Source organism: Paramacrobiotus metropolitanus, unplaced genomic scaffold, assembly GCF_019649055.1.
Source record: "Paramacrobiotus metropolitanus isolate TYO unplaced genomic scaffold, Prichtersi_v1.0 Parri_scaffold0000012, whole genome shotgun sequence".
In the NCBI taxonomy this organism is placed as follows: Eukaryota; Metazoa; Tardigrada; class Eutardigrada; order Parachela; family Macrobiotidae; genus Paramacrobiotus; species Paramacrobiotus metropolitanus.
The window spans coordinates 969568-988637 of record NW_026570232.1 but is presented as its reverse complement, the minus strand read 5'-3'; the positions used below and the strand labels follow the sequence as shown (position 1 = coordinate 988637).

Below are 19070 nucleotides of genomic sequence, written 5' to 3'. Positions count from 1 at the left end.
AATGCCACGATTGAACATCTCTCTACTGCGTACAAATGCTAGACCGGCATGGCGCTTGTCTGGCATTTTCAATTTCACCAACACCTTGCACAACACTTCCAGTTTCCCGACACTGGGCCCGATGGAGCAGTCGCAGAGCAGCATGGGCAATTACGGCTTGATGGCCTTGGCGCTGCTGATAGTGGTATTCTGCTTGGGCATTCTCTTCTTCGCCCTGTGCCGCTATTGCAAAACCCGCGTATTTAACGAAGCAGCGCTCAGCAATTCCATCCAGCGCCAGCGGGACTCACGGAACCGTCGCCCCGACCGACCGACAGAATACCTGGATGCTCCACCGAATTACAATAATGTGGTCAGCGAAGGGGAACCGGATATATTGCCGCCGTCGTACGAAGACGTCGTTATATCCAAAGCGGAACACTGCACGCAGCCACCCAAACGCGTGGCCTCCAACGACAACCTACTTCCGGTTACTAGCGGATTGTCTCCGGAAAGTGAACCTGCTGGAGGAGGGCGAATAAATGCTGGGTTTATACTCACTTGATGATTTCTCACAGTTTTAGCATTTTTTTTGCTATCATTAATCGTGTTGACAGACTGACTAGCGAAATACTAAGACTTAATTTAAAATGAGCGAATTTTGATAGAAGTTACGTAATAAACATATTATGAACATTCATAAATTTTGCTCACAGCGCTAATCAGTTCTGATTCTGTCCCGTCATATTTATTGCCATATAGTAAGTACATCTCTACAATCCAGTTCATAAATACAGATAACAGCATCCGTAGTTTGTACACAGAGAACTGAAATCTCGAGCTGTTTGCGGTACCGACTTGCTAAGCACGTTGGTATTACAACTGTTATTGGGCTTGTTCCATTGCAATTGCATTTGCAGTGTTGCACCGCAGCACCATGGGTTATTTGCGGGATTTAGTTGCTAACCAAAACAAAATTTGGTTGAAAAGTAAGCTATGCAAATAAACATTTAATTTAATAGTAAAAAGCAGATGATGGTAAAGCGTGTTATACGTAATACGAACACCTTTCGAAAGTATGAGTATAAGAACTACACATAAATAATAAAGGGCAGTATTAATTTTAAGACCTTATGGACAATCATCTTCGTACTTCGTACTCCGAACTCACAATCAACATAAGGCGCTATTCTGGAAGTAAAACTAATGCTGACATTTGTTTTGCATTTCATTACGTACTCCCTGCATTGGTCTTGTAAGCTGACACTAGAGTGCTAGCATCCGGCCTGTTCCAGATTCATCAGTAAAAAGTTTTGATTTCTGTTACTTGCATATCAATTAATACGGCACATGGAACTGAAAACTGCTTTTTATCAGTGAAACATCAATTTCCAGTTTATCTTACGAATTTTGTGGCGATCGAAAGAGCTTTGTAATCATTGTTCATCTTCCACACCGTAGATGCAAGTATCGGCCACTGTACAGTACAAACAAACCGTACTGATACAGTGAAACAAATTCGGGTTTTTCGCCATGTTCAATTATAAATCTTCGTTAATCTGCTTTCTTGCTGCTTGGATTGTGGATGTTGGTATGTATAAAATCAATTTTATTATCGCACAAATCACTTTCTATCTCTCGAGCTCTGTTTACAAGCTAAGCAATAAGGTCTGTGTTCATAAGTCGCAAAACAATATTGTGCTGTGCTTCGCTAATAGCTATTAATCAATTAATGCCTATTGTGGTAATCGCACCGCCGACAGTGCACAAACGAGTATGTATGTACACTTACTGTAAAAACTATACAGATACTATCTATTGTTGTTACATTCGGGAGATATTCGACTAATTATTTTAATATTTTGTCGACGTTTACAGGGAGAGCATTACAGTGCGCTTATTGTCCAAGGTCACCTAATTTAACGCTGGATGTAGCAGAATACTGTACAGACCCCACAACCTTCCTTCTGGGAGAATGTTCACAAGACGGTGTATCCTGCATTTCGACGGATTTACTTTGGACAGCCGTCCCGAAAGCCAATTCAACGGCTGTTAGATCATTTGCCAGTAGGAGAATTTATTTTACTTACTTGTTAGAAACAGAAACAGTCACTGCTAGAAAAATAGAATATTAGAACGTTCATTTCATACACGAACTTTCGTAAACGTAAGCTAGAAATCTGTTACAAAGCTGACTGGGTACTATGAACAAGTACAGTGTATACGAGTACGTATAAGTAGCGAATACGATTTCGCAGTATGGTAATTATGCACTTGCAACCAAAAGGTCGGCATTCGTTTTTTTAACAAAACCACAGTATGTTTGTTGTAAGGTCGTCTCACAGTTACTTTCACTTGTCAGGTTAAAAGCATTTCACGGTCAATATGTTGTTAACAAATTTGCTGTGCATACATATTGTACTCCGAAGTCCGAAATATTTTGTCAGACAAACAAAAATGCGAAATTAACGCAACAGCTCAAAGTTTAGCATTCAAGCAAATTCTGTTCTAATATTAATCTTAAATTTTCATCAGAAGTAAGTAATAAGTAATAGTGATAAATAAATAACGACTTCACAGCGCGTAATACCGGCTGTCTGACCGCATCCACTGCCCTCAATTCGGTGTTCTCCCAACTGGACCCGGAATTCGGTACCAGTGAGAAATGCTACGAATTCAGCGACAATCCCATTGCTGAACCGAGTGGCCCGGTAAGCGTCGTCCTGCCCGACTGGCAGCAGTACAATCTGACCCTCAAAGGTCAACTATGCATCTGCCTCACCGACAACTGCAATGCGCCCCAGAACACTATGCTGCTGGAATCCAATTTCGGACAGGCCGGTATGCGAGCCGCCGCCGCCGGTGCTGACGCTGCCAACGCTGTTTTATCGGATGTACGGCGTAGCCTTCAAAATTCTGCGCGCAGAATGTGTTGTACTCAGCATCCGTTTCCGACATTGATGCTTTTGCTGTTTGCATATGCAATCACGTCAATTCGATAATTTTTATGATGTTGTGCATTTCTAAGTTTCCATTTCCAAGTCAGAACAAATTACCATGTGCGTTGCGCTAGAAAAAAAACAGCACATTCACTTAAAAGAAACGCAACAACCAAAAAATTCACAACTTCACGCCAAGATAAAATTAATGAAATACTTAAGATTTTTCCCAAACCGTAAAGAATCAAAATACTTGAAAAGACCGGGGGTGCTCAAATTTCGAATAGAATCCGCTAAAAACAATCAAAACCTCCACACACGCACAAACAACCAAACGACAACAAGAAACGCAACAACAAACTGAAAAAATCGATCCACACCCATCCATATCAATTGGAACACGAATTCTGCCGACTAGAGTGATTGGCCGGGGTCCGGCCGGGGCGGGCCCACGTCATAATGAGGCCCTCCTGCGTGGAGATGAGAATGCAGTCATCATGAAAGACAATATCATTCAGCCGCTCCTGGGCGATCCGCTTACACACCAGCGGCTCCAGCAGCGGTACATCGTCCAACTTGGGACACTGCCAGCTGCCCAGCATCTTCCCGCCCCCGGCGCCTTCATCACGCGACTCACTCCGCGAGGGCGCCGCCACGGAGGAGGGCGCACTGGCGCTGTGCTTGTTGTGCGCATGCGAACTGGAGGACGATTTGTCGCCGAAGCGACCGCCCAACAGGGGAATGTTGCGACGGTGGTTGTGCTCTTTGGCGGGTTTCTCGGGCACAAGGGGGAATGGCGGATTGAGGACGGGGGCCATGGGAAGAACGGCGGAGCCGGTGCGTAATCGGGATACGACCGATTGCTTCACAATGTCGTCAGTCAGTTCCCACAGACAGATTTGCGTATCTTGACCCACGCTGGCGAACCTGTACGTTGTTATCCGCTGGCTCACAGCGTCTCTGCAATGAAAACACGAACTAACATATATACCAAATAAAGATATTATGATTCCCTTTTGTTGATAAACCCTCAAAGTAACCGATAAATAACAAACCTAATTACTGATTTACTACCAATGCATAAATAAAATACCCGAACTGCGCACAATCTACAAGGATGCTGAAAATCTGAAAGTTCTTACAACCAAGTGTCACCATAGCAGATGAGAAAAATGGAAACAAGGAAGCCAGTAACGCACCATTTTATCTACCGGTCTTATGTCACAGTATGTTCATACTGATCCCAAACAATAGTTTTCACGAGAAAATTACTTTTTTATAGTTATCAATGTTCACTAGTTACACTCATGAAGTACACAATTTACACACATACACATTCATATTACAGCAACAGCCTCACCGACATTTCACACAACAGTTACAACTGATTTCTGCCCTAAAACGTAACCAAGATAGTACACACAACATAGCGCTCGAGAGAAACGAACGACAAACTATACATAAAGTTAATTCTTTTACAACTCGGTAACTTACCCAGCAGGTCTGTTTCCCCCGCCACCGGTATTCTTCCCCGCATCCGCAAGTCCCGCAATCACATCCTGCGTCAAGCAGCTCGTCAGCGGATCAAAACTGACCGCCGTCACCCAGCTTCGATGTCCGCGGCCCCGGGCCACAATCCGCCGGTACTCCACGCTCCATATATGCACTAAATCATCCTCCCCGGCACAGCACACAAATTTAGAATCCGGTGACCAGCACAGGCATAATAAACCGCCAAAATAGCTCCTGGCTATTCCCAACAGGTCCATGGTATCGAAGACAAAGACGCGGAGATAGCCATCGTGCCCGGCGGTGGCCAAATAACGGTTACAAGGCGAAAATGCAAACGCATTCAGAGATCCTTCGCCAATCATCCACCGATACAGCGGATTCCGATTCGACCGGGATTTCGTCGTGTAGACCGCATAGCCCTCGCCGTGCTTGTGGAGACTGTAGGAAGGTGGGGCCGTTATCCACGACAGGGAGTCATCACAGTGGAATAGCTGACCGCTGGAGAAGCTGATCAGGAACTGCTGGAGCGAGCCCGGTATCCACTTAACGCAGGTCACTTTGGTTTTGTCCAGCATCCGCTGAAAATACGAAGAGTAAGGCATACATACAAATAAGATTCCCAAATAAAATCCACACACTAAAATGTGAAACAACTCTACCCAGTTATTTTACCCATTCCTAGTCCTTGCAAGGCCACTAAAAATCATTTTTTTACGATCTACAACTGGCAACCCTCGGCCTGACGAATACAACACGGTCGTTTTATTTCTACACTCCGGTTTGCAGTTATCGTATAACACCATGTTATACCAGCACTGCTGGACTAAATTAAACTAGTTCAAAAAGTGAAAAAAAATAAAACCAGTTTTCTTGTCTAAAGCTCTATCAATTTATAAAGTATCCATATTCCGGTGAAACGAGGGTTAACTGCAAATCAATCGAAAGCGGTTCAAAGCGTATTCAGCTGTTCATAATTTCTTTTCCGAGTTAAATAATAATGCAGCCAGTAGGATGGATGCTGCAGCCTGCGATAAGCCCCAAGGAGCAATAATTAAGCCTGGATGCGTGCTCACGATAATTAGGCCAAATTAGCCAAACAACACTTTCTCGTCATTATATTTCCACAGTTCCCCCTGTCTATCGGCAGAAAACGATCCTCACATACTCCGCAGCGTAAAGACTTACATCTTCGTTATAAATGTGCGGATCCTTTCGGGGATCCGTCACGTGGAAAGAACCGGTCGTAAATCCAATTAGGACAGTGCAGCCTTGAGTGGAACAGCTAACCCTGTTTATATCGTGGCATGTTGGAAGAGCTTTATGGATCTGACGATCCAGCGGATGAGCCAAGTCGGGAACCTATACACATAATACATCCGTCAATAACTGTACAGCCAGCTGCCAGAATACCGTTTAATTTAACTTGTACAGTACATTCTAAAAAACAGAATAAAATACACATAAACCGATAAACGGTGAAAATTAAAAAAGCTGCACTCTTTTAATTTCTGGCATAACATAATATTATTTTTATTGGAAAGAAATACAGCCTACAAATTAACAAATAGATAGAATAATTATTAATTCCATGGATAATCCGTATCAGAATTTTCTAAGACAGCTGGCACAATCAGTCATCCGCTGACTGCACGAAGCACTGCTCACCTCCCAAATACTTTTGAAGGCATACAGAAAGATCTCCCGTCCAATATTAAAGAGCAATCTATCCGGATAGCCCGTCTCCTGATCATCAGCGACCTGCACCAGACTCATTCTAACGGGCACATTGGCTTGTTGCGCACCGCTCAAGGCCGAATTCTGGAGACGGGGACGCGAATACTCGTGTGTCACCAGATTGCGGTACGCTCCTTCCCGCGTCACAAAATGCTGCTTAATGTCCTGACTACCCGCCAAGGACCCATCCGCGGGAGCGGACATGTTCACTTCTCTGATCCACTTTCGCGCCACATTCACTGATGTTCCATCAACAATAACCCAAAAATCCCAGCAGATATGGCATCCATCAGAAATGCAGCGAAATCAACAACACAGTCGAAGCGAAGCTCTGGGCTGCAGCCTGCATAGGGTTTCCGTTCAAAACAAATACACAGAATTGCCAATAATCAAAACGACATGGCGAAATGTCCAAAAAGATGTCCAAAATTTCAACAAAAACAAGAATCCTGGATTCGGAAACGTACGACGGTGTAAATCAACAGAGACCGTCCCATTTTAATGATTTTTTGTAAACTCATTCATTGATGCTTGGATTTGGCATTTTATTCCCATTGACAAGTGCCAAAAATCGCAGCATAGTGAGCATCAGACCAGTCTGGCTGGTCGATCAGTCCGCGGTACCGCATACTTTCCACATACAGCCAGACCGAATCTGCTGGTCCGCGTGCAATACACACCGCATTCCTGGCCATTTGCTTTGTGACTGCCGCTCCATTGGGAGACCGAGCCGTGACAGTGTTGTTCACTAGATACTCACATCTGTTCACTTTTCCGTCAAAGCCAACCGAACCGACTCTGAAAAACCATGCAACTGAAAGTTCCGAAAGTTTGTTGACTTCATTTCTGAGTTCCTGCAATCTTTGCACCTTTTATTAATAATTATTAGTTTAGTTTCTGGTGTAAAAGATTAGCCTATGATTCGCGGTTTGACGTAGATTATAAAATCGGCACTGAAAATTGTGTTTGCTTCTTATTCGATTTATGACATTTGTCTCCTGAGCCGTCATGGAGCAAGTGCAGGTTTTCAAGGAAATTCTGAACCAGATAGGAAGCGGCCAGGGAACGTTTCGTGAGTCCGGCGAACAGGGCCGTACATTGATGGATGTAGTCCGCCAGCTGCCGAGCAGCGATGTTAAAGGTGAATGCCTGAAATCCTTCCTGGACGTGATTCTGCGCGAATCCTTCAACATCGTCTCGGCACGGCAGTACCTGAACGAATTTGTAACGGGAGTGAATGATCTCGACGCGGAGATGCAAAAGATGGTCATCAGTTATGCCTTGGACAAAATGCAGTCGCGCTCCATCTCTTTCGAGGAGCAGATGTATCCGCTGCGACTGCGCTTGGCCGCCGAGTTGGAGCGCGAACAGAACTGGCTGCAGGCGGCCCGTGTGCTGTCACAGATCCCGCTGGAGAGCGGACAGAAACAGTATACCAAGGAGAACAAGATGGAATTGTATTTACAAATTGGGCGCCTGTTCCTGGAGGCTGAGGAGTTCACGGAAGCGGAGAACTACATCCACCGTTTGGGCCTGCTGATTGATAGCGCCGCTTCCGAAGAGATCCGCATTTCGCACTCGGCGGCTTTTGCCCGTATCCAAGACTTTAAGCGCAAGTACATTGAAGCATCTCAGGTAAGGCGCACGTTGCAGGGCTGTTTGCTCCTTCTGGCTGTTTTTAGGCCTCGGTCTGTTTTCAGTTTTCAAGGCTGTTCAGCTGCGCTGGAAAAGATTCGAAAATAGAAGTGAAAGAAAATAGAATAGATTATATTCGAAAAAGTTTCAGGGTTAAAATAAAAAAAAACTGCGTAAATGTGCTCCAACGGATATGCAGTAGGTTGGTATAAAGCCTTCCTTTTTGTTTATAAATTAAAATCAGCAGAAAGTTCTACGGGGTCTTGCTGCCTGGTGAAGTTTTGTAAATAGTATATTTTGCTGTACGCGCATCGACGCCAGATAATCATAATGGTCAATCGTGTTTATAATATTAGCAATGGTAAATGTGAAGATATTTTTTATAACAGTTTTAAAATAGTTACTTCGTTTTTCAGCGTTATTATGATTTGTCTCGTCGGCCGACCGTGGCGGAAAGCGAGCGTAAAATGGCCTTATCCAACGCCGTCAACTGCATCCTCCTGGCGCCGGTCTCCTCGCAGCGCTCTCGCGTCATGGCCGTGCTGATTAAGGACGAGCGCAGTCTGGAGCTGCCCACCTACGCCTTTCTCTGCAAAGTCTTTGACGGTAAGACCATTAAGCGCCAGGAAATTGACCAATTCGCCGCCAATCTGCAGCCGCACCAACGCGACGCCCTGACTCCCGATGGCTCCCTGCTGCTGGAACAGACCTTCCTGGAGCACAACATTTTGTCCACTCGCAAGTACTTTCGTGTGGCGACGTTCCAGGGATTGTCGCGTCTGCTGGATATCCCGGTGGCCAAGCTGGAGAAGATCATGGTCAACATGGTGTCGGAGGGACGACTGCACGTCAAGATTGATCACACTAAAGGGGCGGTGACGTTCGAGCAAGAGCATCCCCTGAACGGATGGGATAAGAAGCTGGAGGCCATCTGCATGCAGGTCAACAAGGCCACGGAAATGATTGCGGCGCGCCATCCGGAATGGTACGCAAGTGTCTCGGCCGATCAGAAGTGATGTTTTGAGTTGGTTTTTGATCTCTTTTTACTGTTAGTACGGAAATGAGCTTATTATTTTCACTGACCAGTTTGAAAGTGTGCGTTACTATGAAATGAAGTTAATGCACCATCAAGAAATTAATTCAAATTTTTTTTATAACTGGCTTTTCATATGAGAGGAATGGATAGCGATGTCGTTTTATAAATTATTACTGTTAGGTAACTTAGGTTTGTTCGTCAAAGAATAAATAAAATCACTGTTACTACGTATATTCAGCGTCTTTCTTGTTGTGGGCTATCGAAAACCTTCTACTATCCTGTGTTTATGCTCGACGAGCCCATTCCAAAGTCCCAAATCAAAAGCACTGAAGTCGTTTACATTTCTACATTTTATTGGATGATTTTACTCCCAGTGCGTTGCGTCAAAGTATAGTACTTGTGAAGTGAACGTCAAGATTTGACCGGTTCTGCAATATTTTCAAGTCGTTGGGGATTTTTTTATTCCGATGTCTGCAATGGTTCAGCGATTACTACATTAAAGTTAGTGCACAAACGCTTTTTCTAGATTTGTTTCCAGAAGCTGAAGTACTTGTACATACTTACAGCTGTTTACTATCGTGTCTCGTACTGACACTACTGTGTATTTTAACGTATTTTTCCCCGAGGTCCGTCACAACAAAACCACTGTCACTCAGTAACTGACAGTTCAACGAAATAAAATTCAGGCTATCATCAACATCGAAGAAAGGCTAAGCCGAAGCAACAGCTTGTGTAGTCTCCAAACAGAACCATAACAAAACTGAAACACAGTGCTGCTATTTTACGAAGGCTTCCGGGGGAAGTTTATTTTCACTTTTCAGTTGCAAAAAAGCAGCACCAGCTTTCGCATAATCCCAGTAGTTGTCCTCCAGCGCTCTACAACAACAAAACACGCAGTATTCCACAGTTCCATCATTTTCAGGACTTAGACTGCCGGAAAACTTACAATCGACTATACTGCTCATTCATTCCACTCTCATTGGCAAAATTAACTATCATGGCCAATTTCATCGGTTCATCAAGAGCGCTGGCAGTGGATACAGTAGGTGCAGGTGTAGCAACACTGTTGGAAGGATTCTCCGGCGCCGTGTTCTGCCTGAACTGATTGACTTGCTCCACGGAAGGCGCGGTGACGGTCAAGGTATCGGATATTATCCGCCACCTGATGAAAAGGTAATGAATTATTGACAGAAATTAATTCTGGCCAAAACATTCGGTATTTCTTTGTGGACTCACCCTTCCTCTGATATCACAATGACGAAATTTCGTGAAAATGAACGGAATTGCTGGCGCTTGTGTTGATCTAAAAGGATAAACACAAACTTTGAGCGCACTGTAGATATCAATTCGAGTGAGAATCTCACCTTCTCGAAAAACACCTGTTACCATGAGTCCCAACAAGGCATTCTGCAGTGACAACAAATTCTTCCATAATGATGCTTCTTAACAAAGTACAGTCTTGGGGCAGTTGGGCCATTGGTGTACACCGCGTAGTTTAACAGAACCTCTCAGCAAACCACCTTCCGACATTTTTGAGAGTTCAAGTATCAACCAATTTAAAGTCAAATGCGTGTTTTAATGGATTGCAAAGGGATTGGCCTGGTACTAATTTAAATGTTTAAAATTTCAATTTTCAATGTTTGGCATTTAATCATTTTCAGTTACTGTAAACCTGTGCAAGCGAATCGGCCTGTGCACTAGCTTTCCCTAATTAATAATGACAGAATTCCAATGCATTTACTAGTCAGCCCGAATATGACCAACTAATTAAAGAGATTCAACAAACCTCGTTGAAAAACACATCCACTGTAAACGATTTCGGGGCATGAGCAGTGGCAGGTAATTTACCAAAGAAATCAACAATGGACGTCCTTCCAAGCAACAATTTCGCGTTTTGAACGACACTTTCGGTGACATTGTTCAGATTTCGGCTGTGGGAATAGAAACCCGAGCTCCTACATAACGTACAATCTGTTACAGAATCAAGCATATGAAAATTAATATCAGTAGCAGTACTTATTTTACTGAACGTACTTGTCATATAATTTCGGGATGAAGAGGGAGAACTGCGCATCTTCCGAATAAGCACCCAACAATTCTGACCGTCTGCCATCGAAATACTCATAGTACCGTAGCAAGAAAGATTCAAGTCGCTGGTTGGCCTGTGCATCAAATGGCGTATAGAACGGAGTGGGTACTGGGAGTTGGATACGCGCCGGTGCATCAAATCCTATCTTTTTGGGCAGATCTACACCGTCTAACCGCAGCAGATTCGGTAGCTTCTTCCGTATATCCTCAATGTATGCAGGCGTATCACGGTACGCATCCCGAATGGGATTCCGACTTAAATCCAGATCCACAAGGTGGATAAAAGAGCGTAACAACTCCACATCGCGTATATGCCGAATCGCATTATCGCTGAGGTTTAGCTGGCGCAATTGCACTTTGTCAGCCAAACGAGAAAAGTCCATCAACTGCGATAGACGATTTTTACTGAGGTCCAGAGACTGCAGCTCTTTGATATTGGCTTCAATCAGTTCCAAAACCGCTTTCATATGACTGGCTCTGGACAGCTGAATATTCAGGCTGGCAGTTTTAAATTCTAAAGTAACAGAATAATGATTAATTATGAATTTTATCTATTTAAATATCAACTGCTACTCCACAACCACAATGCTATAAATAAAACTGAATTACCGATTTCACCAATAGGTCGGCTCGGCCATTAAGGCATTATACAATTTAGTAAATGCCGAATTTAGCAGTTGTGCAGCCAACAAAAACGGTTCCCTCACTCACCAGGAGCTTCGTTAAACAAGCTCAAAGTCAGAGAGTGGGTTGCTGCGTCATAACGTTTGCCCATAGCGGTCTTTATCGCGGCCTTTACGGATTCATCCAAATGTACAACGGGAGCTTGAGAAGGATTTACGGCAATAGGCATCTGTCCCAGACGACCAAGAATCACATTAGTTTCATAAAAGAATTTAATTGTATAAACAGACAATGTTAATTTTAGCTGCATAAAGACATGATACTATTAAATATCGGAATGAAAAGCCAAAACCAATAACGCACTGAACGGTACCTTTGGCCCATGAGAGAACTGAATCGCTTTATTCAGCATCCTCAGTCTATTTGCAGCAGCTTGGTCCTTGACATAGAATGTTAAGGAATTTCCATCGACGGCAACCTAAATGCAAACGTTCCATTTAATAGAAATCGTCCAGTAAAAAACAGATCTGCTTTGTTCACGCACTTGAATCGGCTGGAACGTAATGTTTTCCGCGGAAAGTCGTTCTCCAATGGCATTCATGACCCATGTTCTGTCCACGGTGGCCGCACCAACCAGCTGCGAAAACAGCTTATGCTAAGACGTATATTATAAAAACGCAAAACCACAGAAATACCAGCAAATCGAAAAGATTACGATTTTCGGCATACCCGAACTTTAAACCAAGCCGTCAGCGGCGGTCGCGATGTAAACACCACTCGGGCGCGCCCGCGATTGCGCGTGCCGAAGGATTCGCGAGATATTCGGAGATTTCTCGGACCCAACCGGGAAAAGACGTCTGTCAAGTGCAACAATACAAAGTGTGAGAAGACCATCAAGCAGAGCTGTGGAAAGCTCTACTTACTCCTTTCAGCGGGAAGCGCGACCGAGAGACTGCGGCTCCGATGCGCCTGTTGGCCACCACGGGGATGAAACGCGGCCACTCTGCAACAGGATGGAAATATCGTTTTTCATCTGCAGTCGCAGATGCTACCACAAACTGGCTTAATGCGGACGTACCTTTGACTGGTAGCGCTGCTGGCGGATCCTTCGCCCATCTGCGCATCTCCTTCTCTGTCCGTGTGTACCACGCGGGCGTACGGAGCAGCGCCTATCGCATTGTAAATAACTCAGGATTTTATTCCAGAATACATCTAGTAGAAACAATGCAAAACAAAAAAGAGCGTGTTCGTACCGTGTTTACGGTGCACTCGCACCCCCGTTCGCAGAGCACCTGAATGACGTTCGTGAGGTGCATCGCGATCGTAATACCCCTCCATCTTTCCAGCTCGATCGTATTCCAGTAAAGAATATGCAAGTGCCCCAGAGATTAACGATGGGGAAGAGAAGGATCACGGGCAGCGCCGCAGAGAAATTTACGTACGCATTCCCAATGGCCAACTCTGTTTACGGGATACTGCTCACACTAGTAAATAACAATTACTTGTACATACGTGTCGCATATGTGAATATTATCATGGACATTCGAGAAAGGAAACGAAGTCTGAATTCTGCAGCAACAATAATATAACATGAATTATTTTAACTTACAAACTTACAACGAAAAGTTCAAAAGTGAGGTGAGAAATCTGCCATCGACGCATGATGTCATGCTTCTGCAACTCACTGCCGGCCGGACTGGTGGTCCAGACTCGAGACGTGTTGTGGAATGGGCAACCCCTGCAGGCTTCATGTTTCGCGAAAGCGCTCGGTTTTATCCATTCCGTTTGTCTTCTACTACGAGTCCAAGTACAGTACTTACGATTACTTAGAAATGCAGAAACAAGCCTACGAATTAAAATGAAAACTTCACAAGTGAAAAGCTTCCAAATAAGCGAGATATTTTACGATTTAGCCGGGGATGTTCGGGAAGGTCACTTTGATACACCAGTACTTTCAATGTATTACAGCACTTTGAAAGTATTGCTAAGTTCGTTTCAAAGTATGTTTCAAAGTATTGTATCACTTTATTTCCGAGGTGTGCCCTAGCACCTTTATTTTTGCTGAATGCTTTTGAAAATGTGAATTTTATGTCACATAACTAATGTATGTGCACATTGTCCACAGTAATAGGGAAATACATACGGTATAATGTTCTGTTTCCCCTTTCGCTTCAAGAGATTCTGCTTGTCAGTGTCAAGGAATAAATCAATTACTCGCTTTCCTTGTTTTTTTCTGAAGGGGCAGGTGTTGAAGTTGCAGTGTGGGTTAACAGTTAACATGAATTAAATAAGGATTAACCCGGCATTCCGAACCAACTGGGGTTTCGTTTCAATTGGAACCGCGTATGTATGTTTAGCCTACAAATTCCTCACGGATATCTGCGTCGTAATCACAATCTTACCAAAATTTAATTCTTCATTTTGTTGAGCAAAACCGCCCAAACTCCACATAGGTAGGTCGCTTTCATTAATGGTGACCACTGACCACTCGTTTTGCAGCCTTTAATTTCACAATCATCATTAACCTTTGGGTGGCCACTACCTTATGTAATCCATTTGCACTTTGCGTCACTTTGCGAAACTATGGTGCGGGAAAATTGATCGCGAAGTTCTCTTCCTTCCATGCTGCTGTTCAATGTGTTCATGGTAGAACGTGAAAAGCGGAAAAGCGCGGCGAAAAGGGTGTGAACGGAGTGAATGGACATAAGGTTGTGCGCGCTAAAGGTAGCACACGGAATGAAAGGTACAGAGTAGTGAAGAAGGTTGTGGACCGAGTGAAAGCTTGTGAATAATTAAAGTTTGTAAACGGAGTGGTCAGTGTCCACCGTTCACCCTGTCCGGCATAATAACTGTGTTGCGGCGATCTTTAAAAGTTACATATCACAGAACGACCGTTACATCGCAACCGCTGCCGCGTGATATGAGAAAGCATCTCTGGCCTTCTTTTTACCAGATCCTTGCGAAACGAAATCACATATAACAGCACCATCACATACAGAAAACGTAGTAAAAGAAAGGAAAGTAGACTGTCCCATTCATGTGGCAACTTAGACCATATGCATTTTGACCAGTCTGACCAACTCTGCCCTCTCCTGTGTCTTTTGATAGGAAGTAGAGAGGTGACCAGGTGATCAGGACCTATCGGTTCAAAAAGGCGAATCGGGCAGGGATGCAGAGCTAAGCAGCGAACGGTTATCACACAAGAACGGGTCTGATTCCGACCGCTTGCCATTTTTATAGCACTTGCGATGATAAGCATCGGTGATATGCGACAGTTTGAGAGTCATCGCAACACGGTTAATTTTTGTTGGCTTGCATGATGCATCTTCATGCAACTGCAACCAACATGAATGTGACTTCATTATTCTTCATTATTGTTATTCTCCATATAGATATTATTATTCATTTGACAAAACAGTAAAAAGTATTTCCTGTACTCGTAATAACAGTCTGTCTACAACAAATCTGTACAATGGACTTGTGAAGTGCATATGAAGCACGATGATGGAGAAATCGGTTCAACTTTTTTGAAAATATGATTCATTCAGAAACCGATTTATTTTTTCAAATCGCTTTGATGACTCAGTCTCCCTGAAAAGAAACAAACGTACCTCGTACTATACGTACGGTACTGTACTTCGTAGTCACTACTGACTGTACTGAGCCATTTAAATAGTAAATATAATGATTGAGTATATTGTTGTATTAAAGTAGTACATACATAATAAATTCTTAATAATTAGCCCTTTGTGTCTATAAAATTATTTTATCTGCGATGCGACTCGCCGACTACCGAACCTTCATTGGAACGTTCATGCACACCGACACTCACTTACGTACTCACTGTTTAATGTTTAATGTTTATTTGGGCAAATTTGCATCTGGTTGTTCGTTAGCGTCGCCATAATAATACCACATACACTGGCGTCACTTCGCAGAACGCAGCGCATGTTTGTTTACAGTACTCTCCTAATGGTAAGTTACGGATTAGATTCTTTATAACTTACAAAGCGACGCTTACCGGGGAACGGCAGCCAGTTGTCTGTGCGTGCAGGTTTAATGAATTGCTGATAGGAAAATCAATAAAACATCCGAAGGATATCCTGCGCTCTGTAAGTACTGTTCTGTACAAACAAGCAGCGGAGCATCCACAGGAACACGACCCGGTTTTGGCACCGCCAGTTATTTGCTCGCCTTGATCCCTTTCCGATTGTGGATCCCAGTTCCTGAGATTTCGTTGACTTATTGATTTCTGTTTGCTCTTAACAGCCTGCGCCATGCAGGCCTCGGCGACGGCATTCCTCTTGGCTCAGGTAAGTAACAAGCAAACTCTTCCATTACTAACCAGGAAAAGTCAAGTAGCGCATTATCTGCTATTATAAAACAACTTTAAAAACCCGATTGCATCTTTAACTGTTGTTTTTACTATTCGACGTCATTTATCTTTTGGAATTGACAGCGAACGGAATAAAGTTGCGTACTTCTATAAAAATTCTGTACAAATACCTATTTAGAAAATTGCCGTCGTGAGTCGTGACTGCATTTTCGCTGCACAGTATTTGACCAAAGCTTTTTATTGTGTCAGTGATATCACAAATGACTGCTGCATTCTAACTCTATTTTTATTTACAAAATTTTAAAAAAAATAGAACTAGATACGTTTCGGTTCTCAGCCGCGAAATTGCAGATAATAGGTTGTTACACAGTGTTATCGCAATATACCAGTACAGATCTGTACGAGTAGTTATGATGATTGGAATTGTAAATCGTAAATCGTAATTCGCTCATTAAATCTTTGATTCTTTACCCGCGGGCCGCTGTCGCATTTTTTCGTATAATGCCTAATCAAAGTATTAGCTGCTTTGCGTTTTAATTTCTATACTACTAGTAATAATCTTGCTGCGCAGATTGTTGCCAGTTTACTGGTGGCTATTTTGTCCTTTCTCCTGATTGTTCCCGTCTGGATGCATTTCAATGCATTCAACGGGCATTGTGCGCTGTATTCCGAGGCGTTCTCCAACAGCTCCAAAACTCCGTATCCAACCAGCGTCAGCTGGTCGAACGGCTCGGCCTGCGATTTCGCAATCGTTTTGGGCATTATGGCACTGTCCGTTTCCGTCATGAGTGTTGTTGCCTTGTCGGTTCGGCTGTACCAGGGCGTGGAAAGGTGAGAACTGGGAGGCTGCTGGTTTTGCTTGTTTCCCTTACCAAGAAACGCATCCGTGATCTTTTACACTGTTCAGGGTGTGCTTTCACATTGCATATCAGAAAAATTACTGCAATTTTTTTAGTTACGTTTAATGAGCATTATAAGATTATCACTGCATGTACGTGAAGTGCAGTTTTATATGGCGCGTTCATTCTTTTGGTAACGACCATTTACTTATGGAATCAAACGCTTTTTATGAAGTTTCTAGATTTGTAATCGTACTTGATGTATCATCAGGGCTTGTCTACATCTAACGTTAACGCATTACCACCTTGGTTTGTACTTTTATATAGATATACTTCTACTGACTCAGACTACATATTGGTTGCAGTACACTCTTGTCAACAATTGCTAACACGCTCGTCAGCATGCTGTTTACCATCCTCAGCCTGGCCGGTGCAGCATCGCTGACTTCCGGCTTCGTAGCCTGGTGCTCAAGTCTGGAGAATGCCTCGAAGTTTCAGGACAAGTAAGTTGTGACTGTGATGCTGATGATGCTCGAGTAAAGTCCTATTCTTACCCATTTCTACATATTCACGTAATGTGTACTGTGTAGACAAAAGCTGTCTAATGTATGCGTACCGTTGCAGATGTCGCGTGATAAGCTATGGTTTCACCATTCCCGGTGTCATTGACAACGGGTCTTCATTTTATATTGATCTCTCTATCGCTAAGGTAAGACTACCGGTTTAATGCAGCGTGTAAGTTTATATGCGACTATAATAACTAAGTAACAGCAGCAGGAGAAATTGCGTTTTCCGCTTCACTGCAGGGTAGCATTGGAGCACTTACATTATTCCTTTAATATTATTCATGTGGTTGGGGTGATATCGTAGTCAAGCGATTATGCCATTATTTCAGGTCATACTTCGCAACATATCTATATTTCAGTTGTTGGTGCTTAGCTGAAGTACAGTACTATTAGTGTCAGAAATTACTAGTCACAATTGACGATTTATTTAGTTTTTGGTTCAGGCACGGTAATTAAAGCAAATACTTAATAGATAATCTCAATTCTCAAAAAAGCACTTCGATTTGAATACTGTATCCGCTCGCACATCTTGAACCACAGAGTTTGTGTACGGGAAAAACACACATTCAATATACACACTCTAACCGGGCCAAACGCGCGATTCGCGATTTGATAAATTTCGGATGTCTTTGCAACATCTGGTCTGGAGAACTTCTTGAATATTAAAAAAAAATTAGAGCTCTAACAATTTTAATCATGTTTATGCTCGATAGCAGCCATTAACATACAGCTTTGCCGTATGCACGAGTTACAAACTGATTTGTTGTGGTTTTTGGGGTACCCCTGGAGGGGGATGGGTACGTTCAGCGTCAACATTCTTGATGGCGATGAACCACAGAACAATTCGAGCTTTCAGCTGTGGAACCTTTTTTTCCAGAGTGAACTGCCATTTAAATGAATAGTCTTGGTTCATTGGACAAATTCACAAGAAGAACCGTTTATCTTGAAACCAAATGAGCAATATTTCGTAGTCGTGCATTTTGCCCGGTTAGAGTGTGTATATTGAATGTGTGTTTTTCCCGTACACAAACTCTGTGGTTCAAGATGTGCGAGCGGATACAGTACATCACCCTGAAACCGTATCCCTGAATTTATGTAAATCTCTCTTGGCGAATTAAAACTTATTTCTGTACATTTTGTTTGAAAAATGATACGTTTATCACATTAATGTTTTTTAAGAAATGATGTTGTACAGATAGGAGTGAGTGGCTGTGCAGTTAAATTTGTCGTTGATTCAACTGACAGATTCAACGTTGTGCTATAGTTGTCTTGAGCCGGCATTTTTGCAGTTTGGAGCGTGGCTACTGTTTGGTGTGTGGATGTGCAGTTCCGCAATGACAGGAAGCCGACTTTATTTCTTACACCGAAAGGAATCCATTTTTGTCGGCTTGAAGCGGGAGTGGGAGCGTGTGTTCCCATTCGGAAAGAGTACACAGTATAAGCCAGTAACGGAATTGTAAATTGCGTATTAACTGGGTACTGCCCGGCGAAAACTAAAACGATGTGGATTCTGGAAGTATTTTAGGCTTTCGCACCTTGTCTCCTTAACCAAAGAGCATGCTGTATCTGTATAATAAGCGCAGATTAATTGTCTTAATTTTAAATACAATTTCATTTCCTTGATTTGTTTAAACTGATAATTCCTTCTAGTCATGGAAACGCAGAAAAGAAAGCTGTGAATAAGTAATAGCTGTTTGTACATAGCGCTGTTGTTACGCCTTTGTCAACCAAAAATGAGGCAGATCGATCATGGAAATCAGCTTTTGCTAAGCGATAAATAGA

The 19070-nt window shown here is 43.1% G+C and overlaps 5 protein-coding genes across 9 annotated transcripts; 3 read left to right on the top strand and 2 right to left on the bottom strand.

The window, feature by feature from the left end:
* Positions 1-990: 990 nt before the first annotated feature.
* Positions 991-3058, top strand: LOC129583806 (uncharacterized). The gene is made up of 3 exons (XM_055475775.1): positions 991-1570; positions 1858-2046; positions 2560-3058. The coding sequence occupies exons 1-3, from the start codon at positions 1513-1515 to the stop codon at positions 2979-2981; spliced, it is 669 nt and encodes a 222-aa protein (XP_055331750.1). The 5' UTR covers positions 991-1512; the 3' UTR covers positions 2982-3058.
* Positions 2982-6700, bottom strand: LOC129583805 (WD repeat-containing protein 20-like). The gene is made up of 4 exons (XM_055475774.1): positions 6096-6700; positions 5616-5789; positions 4413-5008; positions 2982-3878 (listed from the first exon to the last, which is right to left on the bottom strand). The coding sequence occupies exons 1-4, from the start codon at positions 6366-6368 to the stop codon at positions 3308-3310; spliced, it is 1614 nt and encodes a 537-aa protein (XP_055331749.1). The 5' UTR covers positions 6369-6700; the 3' UTR covers positions 2982-3307.
* A 260-nt stretch (positions 6701-6960) lies between these two features.
* LOC129583952 (COP9 signalosome complex subunit 4-like) lies at positions 6961-9056 on the top strand. Its single transcript, XM_055476014.1, has 2 exons — positions 6961-7799; positions 8216-9056. The coding sequence occupies exons 1-2, from the start codon at positions 7173-7175 to the stop codon at positions 8813-8815; spliced, it is 1227 nt and encodes a 408-aa protein (XP_055331989.1). The 5' UTR covers positions 6961-7172; the 3' UTR covers positions 8816-9056.
* A 324-nt stretch (positions 9057-9380) lies between these two features.
* Positions 9381-16056, bottom strand: LOC129584120 (nuclear RNA export factor 1-like). 3 transcript variants are annotated; one of them, XM_055476229.1, is made up of 15 exons: positions 15569-16056; positions 13165-13342; positions 12801-13031; positions 12626-12716; positions 12471-12550; positions 12277-12404; positions 12092-12184; positions 11921-12025; positions 11635-11776; positions 10870-11437; positions 10622-10790; positions 10200-10242; positions 10072-10138; positions 9782-9997; positions 9381-9711 (listed from the first exon to the last, which is right to left on the bottom strand). In XM_055476229.1, exons 3-15 carry the CDS (start codon positions 12883-12885, stop codon positions 9612-9614), a joined length of 1887 nt encoding a protein of 628 aa, XP_055332204.1. In that variant the 5' UTR covers positions 12886-13031; positions 13165-13342; positions 15569-16056; the 3' UTR covers positions 9381-9611. The 3 variants fall into 3 exon arrangements, with proteins under 3 accessions (XP_055332204.1, XP_055332205.1, XP_055332203.1); XM_055476230.1 differs by having other exon boundaries at positions 13165-13339; XM_055476228.1 differs by lacking the exons at positions 13165-13342; positions 15569-16056 and having other exon boundaries at positions 12801-13150.
* On the top strand, positions 15237-19068 carry LOC129584121 (transmembrane protein 179-like). Of its 3 annotated transcripts, none has more exons than XM_055476231.1 (6): positions 15237-15522; positions 15622-15860; positions 16455-16714; positions 17088-17225; positions 17347-17431; positions 18578-19068. In XM_055476231.1, exons 2-6 carry the CDS (start codon positions 15825-15827, stop codon positions 18746-18748), a joined length of 690 nt encoding a protein of 229 aa, XP_055332206.1. In that variant the 5' UTR covers positions 15237-15522; positions 15622-15824; the 3' UTR covers positions 18749-19068. The 3 variants fall into 3 exon arrangements, with proteins under 3 accessions (XP_055332206.1, XP_055332209.1, XP_055332208.1); XM_055476234.1 differs by having other exon boundaries at positions 15602-15860; XM_055476233.1 differs by lacking the exon at positions 15237-15522 and having other exon boundaries at positions 15533-15860.
* The last annotated feature ends 2 nt before the right edge of the window (positions 19069-19070 follow it).